This window comes from Rhea americana, unplaced genomic scaffold (assembly GCF_003343005.1).
Source record: "Rhea americana isolate MKP2758 unplaced genomic scaffold, rheAme1 scaffold_86, whole genome shotgun sequence".
NCBI classification, from domain to species: domain Eukaryota; kingdom Metazoa; phylum Chordata; class Aves; order Rheiformes; family Rheidae; genus Rhea; species Rhea americana.
Window position 1 is genome coordinate 2,645,211 of NW_028187044.1, and position 12,361 is coordinate 2,657,571.

Consider the following 12,361-nt stretch of genomic DNA (forward strand, 5'->3'; position numbering starts at 1 on the left):
CATGCTGAATTTTATGTTGTGAAATATTGTGGCTAATCACTGYACTTTCATGAGTCCTCATAAATTTTTTTAGTTTCTTGACTTCCCACACACCCTTCTGAGTAAAAGCAAATGCTTCCTTAAAGCCTTATATTCCTTAGCAGATCCTTAAAGTTTTTAATTTTAAAAAAATGTGAATAGGATTTAATGGTATGTTTTCTCTTTATTAGAGCTGTTTGTTCTTCTCTTAAGTGGGTGTGACAGAGCATTGAAACAGGTTGCCCAGAGAGGTTGTGGAGTCTCCTTCTCTGGAGATCTTCAAGGCCCGCCTGGATGCAACCCTGTCTACCATGCTCTAGGTGACCCTGCTTGAGCGGGGGGGTTGGACTTGATGATCTCCAGAGGTTCCTTCCAACCTCAACCATTCTGTGAAGCGCCTTTATACAGATAATAAGTGTTATCCACTTACGTTTTCTGCATGTTTTACTAATACCAAGGTAAAGGGCACTTTTTGATACTTCTGTAGGACAATCTGTTTTCTTAAACCTCTTCAACCAGAGATAAATTTAGATGTCTTAGATGTTAGCCAGGACAGTAGTTCCACCTGGATGGAATAAAGGAGTGCTTCTTGGACTGAATTTCTATTAAAAAGATTTTCAAAAATTTAACAGAGCTGTTTTTGCTTTGTTCTRCCAATACACCTGCATGCTGAGAATTGAAAGAAGGCCACAGTAAAGAAGCATAAAATGAAAGCCAATTAAAAGTCTGAAGCATAAATCTTAGGTTCTTGTTCTGTGTTGCATTTCAAGCATCATTCCTCATTCCAGCAGTCRTACCCATTTTCAGCTGATACTTGCCACGCTCCTTTTCGCCATCTCTCTCTGCATTATCCTTGTAGTGGTATCTGACCGCTAGAACATTTTCATTCTATTTTTGRCCCTAGAAAACTGTAATCCAGGCTTTAGCTGACCAAGCTGTGAATGCAGGAGCCTGAGGATCCTTGCTGTGTTGTGGTCAGGACTGCCGTGTGAGTAGGCACCTCCATGTAAGGTGTCATGCAGAACCAGTGAGCCTTCATATGATTCCTGCTAATACGTCCTATGGATCAGTGCCAGGCCTTTCTTGTAGTTCGGAGTCTTTCTGCTTCCTCTGTCCCTTTGGTTGGGAAGCTAGGGGATATGCACATGTGCAGACATGCTCTCTTCACATGAAAAAAAATGTAATGTTTAAAATCTTCTAGAAGGTTTTGACTTGAATTTTGGTTGAAGATTAGCATCAGTATTATTTCATTTGACTTTTACTGCTTGCCTAGTGAAAATGTATGAAAAGTAAATACATCTCTGGCATGTGTATGTTGTGTGTGTTTGTGTTATACGTAAATTTTTCTTAGTTTGTCACTTTTTCTTTAAATTGAACAAATTATACTGCCTAGCTGTCACAACGGATATTAACAGGGATGTGAAGCGTGCTGAGCTTAGACAGCAACCAAACATTTGGTCATACGGAAGCTTTCCATGTGGTGAACACACTAATAGTAAGGAGTCTCTACTTTTAGAGAAGAAAATTATGCAAGTGGAAGAACCTTTGAAGAGAAAAATCTTCCCTGAGGAAAAGGGGATCTTTGGAGATTCTGTCTCTGGCAATCAGAGAGGGAGGACAGTCATACCTCCAGGATTTCCAGAAGTTCAGAAGCATGCATAATTAAGATTTTAAAACTCAGATTCTTGTTTATGCAAAAATGATCAGACTATCGGAGAAATAATACTCCATAGATGTGATGGCACTGGATAGAATGATTTATGTCRTAACTTGCAACACAGAGACTGGGTGGACTTTATTTGTTGACCACTTACAGCCCTAGGACATAACTTAGGATAGCAACATGCAAGAAAAGTTGGCCTTGTCAAAAGATTTACTGTCTGACCTTGAAAATCAGTGTAGGAAGGTCTTCTACATAAAATAAAGTACAGAAAACTAAGGCTTGAACAGTAGAAATCAATAGTGTGATTTTTCTCTAGATATTGCAAGGTAATTGAAATTGAATATTTAAGGAAGATTGTGTTTCTCAAGTACTGTTAGAAGAAAGGTGAAGGAGGGTAGGATGTGTTGCCAGCATTCCTCCTTTGTAAAATGTAAATTTGAGAAGATACTTTACTGAGCAATTTTGAAACAGCTAAAAGATACAACTATAGAAACCAGAAAAATGCAAGACAGATTTTAATGCTGTGATTTAGGCCTAGTCTCTTTTAGGATCCCTTTTTCTGTACATACATCAGGCATGTTTTTAYTCTCTAATAACACATGTTTTGAAAAATTCTGTGTAGAGTAACAAATGATACTATATAATTTGTCTTTAGTCCCATAAGTACATGGTTTTTAATGCAGCAGAACTTGCACGCTATTTTCTGTCAKAGGTAGCAAAAACCTGTGTACTATTTACCATAGAACACAACCCGAGATGTGCACAAATAGGGCTTTTGATGGTCCTTCCCTGCCATGAACACCAGTGGGACTGATGCCCATTGCCTGTTGTCCCTAACCAGGTAGGAGGCCTATCAGCACTATCACAGATGTGAAAGCATAAAGTTAGAGTCGTTAAAGCCCATCACAGGCAGAGCAGAAAGCAAGATGCAGAGGCTTGCTGCTAGCAACTCGGTTAGTTATGGGTGCATGATCATTCAAATACCTTTGAAAAACAAATTTTAGCCTTCCAAGAATGTAGGTTGCCAGTTGAATATAGGCTTAGATGCCTTGAGGAATCATTCCCTTGCCATACTAAATTTTTTGTGCCTCCTTGTGTTATGTTACGAAGTCTTTTCTGGCTGTCACATTAGAAAGTAGTGATTTGTTCATTCTTTCCTCTTTGCACTAAAATTACCAGTTCAGGTAGACAGGCAGGGACAGAGTATTACAATGTAGTTTTGGAAGTCTTGCTCTGGTATGGTTTCATACAGTGGCTTTTAAGTAAGAGATATTTTTGTGAACATGGTTGTTTAATAAGTTGCATCAGTGAAATCCCTGTATGATTTTAACACTCTGGTGCTGTCCTGTGGCTCCTGTCTGAATAGCCCCTATAAAGCCTATGCTATGCTTGAGATTTTCAAGCCATTTTGTACTAGTGTAGCAATAGCTGTCTGATTACTGTCACTCTGAACTGACCATGGGGGTGGGAAAGGAGAAAGAGGGGCTAGTGGTGGACAAACTCATACTGGGTGGAATAGCCTCCACAATATATATATATATAGAAGGTGGCCAGTGCAGGATGACTTAAACCTCAGCAAAAAGGAAAGATATAACTGATTTTATTCAGCTTTAATTCAAAAATAAAAGAACTTGGGGATCTTTGGTTGCCTTGATGCAGGTAGAAGGGAAGGGTGGAGAGAAGACAGACTTCAGCAAGTAGCTTATAGAAAATCCAAACGAGAACATGCTTTTCATTTCTTGTTTCTCTGGATTCCATCCTTTAGAGGATAACTCACATTTGATTTACTGTCATGTTTAAACAACTGTCAGGGACTTTAGAGAGCTGTGGTTGTTTGTATGAAAACATGGTGAAGTGAAATTAGTTTAATTGCTCGGCTGAATCTCTGGCAAGAAGAACCTGATATAATGAAATAACTGAGGGAGCCTTGTAACCTTACAGGTCAGTTCAAAAGTGAGCTTACACAAAATACCTGGAAGAGAGAGCTGATTCTGTGTAAAGCTGCAGCCATTTGCTAAAGGAGCTTGGTGATTTGTTTTCCATAAATAAGTATATGTAGGACTTCAGCTTCCTGCTTTGCTTCGCTTTGTTTTGACCTAAAGAAAGATCTGAAATCACTCAAACTTTTAAAAAATTAAGTCTTGGAAGCCTGCATTCATGATTACTCATTTATTTGCATTAGATGCTCCAGCCCATCTGTTCTGTTGTGCTCTGTATGTTCACTAGAGGCTTAAAAACATACTGCTTAAATACATTAGGAAACCAGTGGTTACTTTAACCAAACAAAATGATGACTTTTTTTCTTACTGAATCCCTATCCAGAGATATTTCTTACATCTTATGTTAAGTAAGGTGATTTACAATTCATTATATGCATTGCATGCAGGCATTGGTTTGAATCCCAGTTAAGGCTGACATTTAAGGACATATCTGTGGGTGTGTGCTAAAATAAAACAATATTTGTCCCWAAATTGAGCTAATAGGAGACACTGGTGACTTTCCTTACCTGTGAAAAAAAGAGAGAACTCTTTTTCTAAGCTCAGAATGTGCCTTTTATTTCAGAACTAGCATGTTTTTTATTTACACRTTTATTTGAGGGAAGCTGCAAAGTTGCCATTTTGTGACTGTGATGACTAAAAAATGTGGCTTAGCGCTCACACTGTCACTATATTCCCTACATGAGTATATGGAACTGGTAATCCACGTCTCCTACAAAACGTATCTCAAATTTCCTCACTTAAGGCATCGGCTTTGATTTATGATTAATTACCTGTTGTGGAAGCCTTGTCTAAACTTATGGTTGGCTATGGCATCCTCTGCTATTGCTCTGTCGAAAATGGAAGACATGTTAGAGAGGCTCGAAGTAGATGAGATACTGCTGGGAAAGGAGGGAAGAGCGTTAGAAACGTATTAAATGTTGGAAGTCCTCGRATAGCTGTGACCTAACGAAATACCTGCAGGGAGTAATGACAAGCTCAGGGCTTGTTTGTTTGCTTGTTCTTTGTCCTACCTCAAGAATTAGTGTAGTTTAGTTTTTGTTATGTTCATGATGCATTTACAGGCAAAGAAAGGAAACTATGCTTTCCTGTGGGATGTGACAGTGGTGGAATATGCCGCGCTGACCGATGACGAGTGCTCCGTGACRGTCATTGGAAACAGCATCAGCAGCAAAGGATACGGGATAGCCCTCCAGCATGGAAGCCCCTACAGAGACCTTTTCTCCCAGAGGTAAACCGAAACAAAGCTGTTTTTGTAGGATTCTTCCCTACAGGCAGCAAGGAATCCTATTCATAGTTCATATTAACTTCGGCAGTGCCTGTTACTGAATGAACTTTAGCTCTCTTCCTTCTGTGACAGCAGAGAGGTTATAAGTTCAGGCTTCAAAGAAACTGCTCCTTCTRCCCCATATGCATTTGCTTAGGGAGGCAGAAGGAGGGGACTGGAAATGGTGTGTGATCTCGCACCTGCAGGCAGCACTGCACTGTTGGGAGAAGTGTTGGTGCCCCCAAAGCTCTGTATGGAGTAGGGGAGATCGGACCTCCCTGGCTTATACTGTGCTTCATGTGCTGTGAAGCGATGTGTTCTTCCATGCAATAAGCTTGTAATAATGTCCCAGTTTACTCTTTARGATGGAGAGGCAGATCCAAGTCTTAAATGTAGTGCTTTCTCACAATAGTATAGGCAAAAATAAATGTTGAGTATTGCCTAGGATTGTAGACTATGATTTCTGAGGCCAGTTAGCAGTGATCTTTGAGCTATCAGCATCTCTTTTATGCTGACATGTAGCTGAAACAAAGACGTGCAGTTGTACAGACCRTTGTGACCTTCGCAGAGGGTGCCCGAGGTGCACAGCTCGCGGCCACAGCTGAAGCAACTTCCCATTTGTCTAACAACTTCTGTATAAGAAGTGGTAAAACACCAGCTGCAGCTGGTCTGGATCCTCCTGATAACCAGGGAAAAAGCTGCCTCAAAAGAAAGGGTTGTGAGTAAACAGCAAAAACAGTTGTCAAACCAAACCCAAAATGAATCATTCATGGAAAGAAGGGACACTTCACAAGAGACAAAACAATGATTAATTAGCAACTATTAACACAGTAATTCAAGCACGAAGTAACAGCATTAGAGTAAAATCCTTTTGAATAAGCCGCATTTGCAATAGCTCAGAGCAGAAGTAAATGAGTCCGTTTCTGCTTAAACAGATTTGTATTAAGTGGCTCACAAATACTAAYGTGTTACAGTCTCACATAATTTTGAAATTACTGTGGAAGCGCAGCAGTGAAGTGGRTTGAGAATTTTGTTAGTGGGACCAGCTGTTGCAACTGAGTGTAGCCAGACCAGCCATAACTAAGCGGGATGTGGTGATTTGCCTTGGTAATGTTTTTGCATTGTAATGGAGGTTTTGACAGTCGTTCTTGTTTCTAACGTTGCCCAGTGACGTTTACCTGCTGCTGTGAGCAGATTGTTTTCTGTACAATAAAAGATAGCAGAATAGCTCAYCTGTCTCTTTCCCATGAGACGCTTTTGATCTCAAGCTACAGTTGAGTAGAAAATGTTAATGCATCCACCAAAACCTATCAAACTACCCAAAACTATATGACTACGTAACTACTAAAAAGTTATGTTCACAGAAGTATCTACCCTAGGATGAATGGCCAGAGGATATTTGGTATTTCATATGCAGAAAAAGCGGAGGTACGGAGTTCTAGAATAATGAATTCTACCAGTTCCCTCTTGGAATTTTTTGCACCCAAAGACAGAAAACCTTGACTTACTACRGAGTTTCAGATAAGAATACTTTGTGGTGGTGGTGGGTTGTGGGATGGAGTTGTGAATTCTGGGACAGCATTTGAGAGGTATGCAACCTCTCGTACAGAAAAGAAAAATTGCAAAAAAAGTATTGTTGAAGATAATACTTGTGTTTTAAAATTTCTGCAGGATCTTAGAGTTGCAAGAAAGCGGAGATTTGGATGTTCTCAAACAGAAATGGTGGCCACGAATGGGACGTTGTGACCTGAATAGCCATACCAATGCACAGACAGATGGGAAGGCACTCAAGCTTCACAGTTTTGCAGGCGTTTTCTGCATTTTAGCAATAGGCCTTCTTCTTGCATGTTTGGTGGCAGCATTGGAGTTGTGGTGGAACAGCAACCGTTGTCATCAAGAAACACCGAAAGAGGTCCATAACTTTTATTCTTATCACAATTAAAAGTAGAAAATACAAAATAGAGAGCAAGTGGAAGTTGTGGGATTTAGGTGCTCTCGCACAATAAATTTGGCTTATTTTGATTTGCCATACTAAACTTTGCATATAACTTTTTGGGTGGTTGTTTCTAAAACAAAAAAACAAACAAAAAAAAAACCCACAAAGCCTGTCTTTGTGCACATGGAAGGTGCCAAACTGACAGCCCTGGAGACTAAAGTCCTCTATTTATTTATAGAGCAGATACAGCATGGGCAGCAGCAGTGCACACTTCCCCACATTGCCCCACCAATGTGCCTCAACCCTGACCTGGAGAGACCACCTTTAGGGGTAAGAGAGTAGTTCAGAAACATGCCCTCAGCCTCTCTGCTAAGAGCGACAGGGAGACCAGTCATTGGCACCCAGTTGTGCCAACTGTAGTTGATGTTTTTGATGATTTAAGACCCCATCCGTTGGCTCTGAGAACTGTGTCCGTACTGTGCAGGTACTGCCGGCAGCTGAGAGCCATTTTTATTCATGGCTGACCTAGGCTAAGTTTGAAGAGGTATATGAGCAATTAAAAATAAGCAATCTAGTTATTAACTGAATAAGCCATATTGCCATGACACTGTTTAAGTGCTTCCTTTCTTTTGAAATAAGTTTTATTTCTAAAACTAAGAGCCTCTGAGTAAACTGACTTGCATATGAAATATATTGCCTAGGAAAACACATCTGAGAATACCTTGTTTTTAAAGATTTCTTGCTACAGTAGCAAGTAATAGTTAGTAATGCCATGATAAAATAATCAGTCCATACTTGGATCTGTCTTGCATGAACCATGTATTTATTTATGTAAATTAAATGTTTAACAAACTAACCTCTTGTAATTTTTGAAACACTGAGGCATTTGTAGGTGCTTTCATCTTGGAACAGATGTTTGTTACAAGCAAATAATAGCAGCGAGCTGCACTGCAGCTGGAAAATAGTGCATAGCCCATCAATTCCAATCTATGTTTCTCAGGTTGCCAGGAGTATTACAGTAATTGACGTCCCTATCACCTGTAAGCAATGCTGGCAAATGGGATCTGAAGAGACATGTTGCAGTCTGTGATGTTGTGAAATATTTATCAGTAAGATTCCACTCTTCTGAGTTCCTGCTTCTCCCATTTGAATTCTTCCATGGAGGGTTCAGTGATAAACATCTGCGTCGGGTTTGTGGGACAAAGCTGCAAAGCCCCTTGCCTGTGGCTCCACAGCRTGTAGTAGTGAAAGGGAGATGTTGCTGAAAGGAAGCATGTCTCCGCTGGGCACGGCGCAGCACTCCAAAAGCAGGCACAGGGAGAGCACAAGTACGTAGGCTTGCTTTTCGGCAAGCTTGCTGACGAACAGAAACGTGTACTGAGTTGTTAGTTACCTTTGCTCAAACGCTGTAGCATTTTGCCCCGCTGCCTTGCAGAATTCACTCCTGCTGTAGCTCTGGAGGCCCCGCTCTGCATTAACACTGCTCAGGCCTAAGTCTTGGTAGCAGATAGCTCGCTTTCTGCTGTGTACACCTGGCRGGGAAAGGGGCAGGGGTGGGCTTTGAAGTGTCCTAGCGCTGCACGTGCACAAGCATTTGTCTTGCCGTACTCTGGAGTGCGTTCTCCTCGCTGCGCTCAGGGACTCGCCCTGGCACATCTTTGCAGAGAGAGATGAGAATATGCCCCTAAGGCAGAGTTGCATRTAGATAAGGTAAAATAATTCAATTACTCTTTTATTGCAAGATGTTTTAAATACTCAGTTTTCATCTCTGAAGAATCTCTCTTCTTGTTCTTAAATTCTTTCTTTTGCCTGTTTCTTTCTATGTCTGTAACAAGAACATATGCCTGCCCTCACCACCCCTCTTACCATCTGAAGCACTATCTTTTCTATCCTTCTTAYGCTCCTTCACCTTAGTGTGTTCTAGATAAGAGTTGCTCTTCACGTCCTCCTTTTGCAGTTTTCATAACAAACAATAAAATACTTTCAGTCTTCCTTTTTATTTTTTTTAAAAGCATACTAAAGTTATCCATATGGTAGAGCTGYACTCAGGAAGGTCACCTATGCTTAGGAATGAGTCTGACCTTGGGGCACAATCAGTGTAGGTCAAGCAAGATGAATTAACCCCAGGCACAACACGCGCAGGCAGGCTCAGGAAAGGTCAGCTTGGTGGGTGCTCTTGAGAGAGAGGGAACACAGTTCGTGGGAGTCCTGGAATGAGCAGGTGTTAAAGTTGAGAGAGCAAGTGAGCGCTCCCGACAAAGGGCAGATGGATGAGGTTCGCCAGGGAGAGACGGCGGAGGAGGAAAGCGTAGGGACGGCCCAGGAGGCAGCCAGGAATGTAAAGCATGGTCCTCGAGAGGACTTCTCGGTGCACTGAAAGGCAGGCAGCTAAAAGCATCGCTGGAGGAGGTCAGAGTAGCTGGGGAGAAGAGTGACGGTAAAATATACTTAGGTAAAGTAGTCAACGAGCGTAGCAGATATTTCTTGGTAGATCAGGTAGCAGAGATGTTTTATTTATGTACTGACAAGGAGGGAATGAAGCGAGATTGCTGAAGGTTAGGGTAATCAAGAAAAGAAACGCAGTTTCAGAAGAGATGGTGTATAGATTGGCTGACGATCTTCAAAATATTTATGGGAACCAAGGTTCAAATGTTTGGAAAGCACAGAATCCAGGGATAAGGGCAGTGCTGAGTGCAGGAGGACCCCTCTGTCAGAGAGGCAGGAATCGGGAAGAATAACTGAGCTGTGGGGACCCAAAATGAAAAGAGGATGTGATTTCAAGGAGGAGTGTATAGGAGCTAGGAATAGCTCTTCTCTACGGCTATGTATCCTCCACCACTACTACAGCAATAGTTACTACAGAGCTACAGCATGTACAGCGTATACAAAACATGAAAATCCGCTTTCTAGCGGCATCTGATACTCCTTCCAAGTCTTTATATCAGTAACAGCTGTAGACTTAAGTTGTGCTGCTGATTTGCATTTTTTTTTTCCTTCTGCTTTTGGGAAGCCTTTAGAAAAAACAAGAGTGTTGTAGTATCACCTAAAAATTATAGTGGTTGGGTTTTTTTCTTTTGACTAATTTCTGCTGAGAAAGGGCCGATTCTCTGGCAGCCTAAGATGATACCTAGACTTTGGTAGTCATCTCATGTGGAAAAATAGCAACATCCTCTGTAACAACTGTCACGAGACAGCAGAAAGGGAGGGAGTGCTTTGGTTACTCTGACCTGATGCTATTAAGAGCTTTGTAAATCAATTGTAAAAAATTATAATGGATGCAGGATTCAGTGAGGATCCACCATAATTTGTGGAGCCCCTGTGTAATGTTTTATCTCGGGCCTGACCCATGCACTAAGATCATGTGCTAGTGCCAGCTCGACAACCAGAGCTGCTGGGAAGACAAATGCCCAGGCATGACAGGGCTGGGCAGCCTTACTGACTGCTGGAGAGACAAGAGTGGATTTTAGAGATCATCACTCAGTGTGTCCAGGGTCGGTGTGAAGTCTGTGACTGTAAGAACGGGCACAGCCTTCATTGGCCTTGGAGAAGCGCTTCCAGCTCCAATTAAGGCGCTGATATTTGCTAATTCTTTGTGTTTTCCTCTTCCGCTTTGTATTCCTTCAGCTTTCGTAGAYGTCAGCTTGAGGTAATACATTGAGGTGTCCAAGGACTCAGGTGTCTCTTTGGTGTAAATTACATCTCTTAAATAGGATAAGTGAAAAAAYGCAGTGTTAACTGTATAACTAGGAGGACAGGAAAATCTGTTTTTAAAATGAGTACAGAGTAACTTGCACTTTGGCATTAATTTGATCTGTGTTTGTAGAGTCTTTACAGGAAGAGTTGCATCAGACAGAGACTACTTCCAATCAGAAGAATATCAAAACTATCCCCTTGCCCCCCCCCCCCCCCCGTTTAAAAAGTAACACTGTCTCCACTCATTAAGTCGGTTCCTGAAGATAAACCTCCAGAAAAAAAGGGCTTCTTTTGCAAATCATGCACTTAGTTGCCTACATCTCAGTTGTTGTGCAAGGAATAGTGAGATTTCTTGCTAGAAGAATGAAGGCTGTGCTGCTTTTTTTCCCCCAAGATGTTAATATAGGGTATTTTTGTTCTATTTGAAGCAGATTTATAAAAATGATTCCAGTGTTTTCTWCTGTCAGAATCTTAATGTGATGCCTTCTCTTGCTTCACTTCATTCTTATCAAATCAAATTAACAAAAGAAAGATTAGCTCCAATGGCATTAGGAAAATTGTATACTTGCAATATCTTGTCAGGTTTCCTATTACGGCTCATGTATATAATCTATTAAAGCTAGAAAGATACTTGGTAATGTCTAAATGCCCTTATTTATTTCTAATTGTTTCAGAGAAATTTACATTTGGTCATTTTTTTATTAGATTTTCTAGAATTTATCATCATTCTCTTCTAAATACTGTTAAGCCCAATCGTCCTGTACCCACTGTGAATTTTTGCGAGCTCATACATCTATCTCTATGTATTAAAATGTTGAATTTACACAAMTCTACAATATTTGATACCTAATCTTTTGACTCTGATTAACTTCAGAAATTTGGGGAGTTGTAAAATAAATAATGAAAATGAATATCCATTTTGGACTCCCTGTTCAGTCAGTCTATGTTCCTTTTGAATAACTGAGCAATTAGGTAAAGATATTTAAACCTGGTAGCCTAGAAATGTGGAGCTTTGAATAATTGTCTCTGGATGTATATATCTTCTTACTGTGAGTCCTGTGAGTCCTGTGCATTTATTTCATGCTCTCCGTGTACTCAAATATAATTTGGGTCATTTAACTGCCAAGGGCTTTCCTACATCATCGGGTTGTTGCTATCTTTTTCATTTGGCAGACTGAAAGACAGTTTTCAAATGTTCATTGTCATTATGATCCAGTATAGCTGCTTACTCTAATGGACTCAGCAGCATCTTCTGTGCTTTATCAGCTGTGGTTTACTGCACTTTACTGTTCCCCTTGAAGATTATTGCTTCTGAATTCTCTTCAAAGCTATTAAGAAACGATTCCTTCATCGTCCACATACTGTACTCCAAAACAATGGAAACTTAGAAGCAAAAATAGAATATCGTATTACTCATGGAGCAGAATATTGAAAATCTGTGATTTTCACTATGTCCAAGACGTTCCCTAAAAACAAATTAACAGGCAACCTCATGTAAAGGAAGATTCATCACGTTAGGATATRTAGAATGATTTGTTTGCTGGGAACTGATTTTTGTTGCATCTTCTATAAAYGGGGAGATGGATCCACTTATTGCTAATGCAGATCCTGAAAGACAACGTTAAAATTATGTCAAGAAATTCTTGTTTTCATTCTTTCTTAGCTTGAATAATTTGTATTGTAAATCAGAAATATATTTTCTCCAAATAGACTGTGCAATCCCTAGCAATGAGAGTGTTTCAGCAAGTGCCCSCAGTGAGTTTGTGATCTTGTATTGCACGGAGGTT

General features: G+C 40.5%; 1 protein-coding gene across 1 annotated transcript in view; it reads left to right on the forward strand.

Moving 5' to 3' along the window:
* Positions 1-12,361, forward strand: part of GRID1 (glutamate ionotropic receptor delta type subunit 1) — a 492,844-nt gene that overhangs the window by 469,964 nt on the left and 10,519 nt on the right. Inside the window, exons 13-15 of the mRNA XM_085323688.1 lie at positions 4,743-4,909; positions 6,617-6,857; positions 7,125-7,211. Coding sequence (XP_085179814.1) covers positions 4,743-4,909; positions 6,617-6,857; positions 7,125-7,211 — 495 coding nt within the window. The remainder of the gene's footprint in view (positions 1-4,742; positions 4,910-6,616; positions 6,858-7,124; positions 7,212-12,361) is intronic.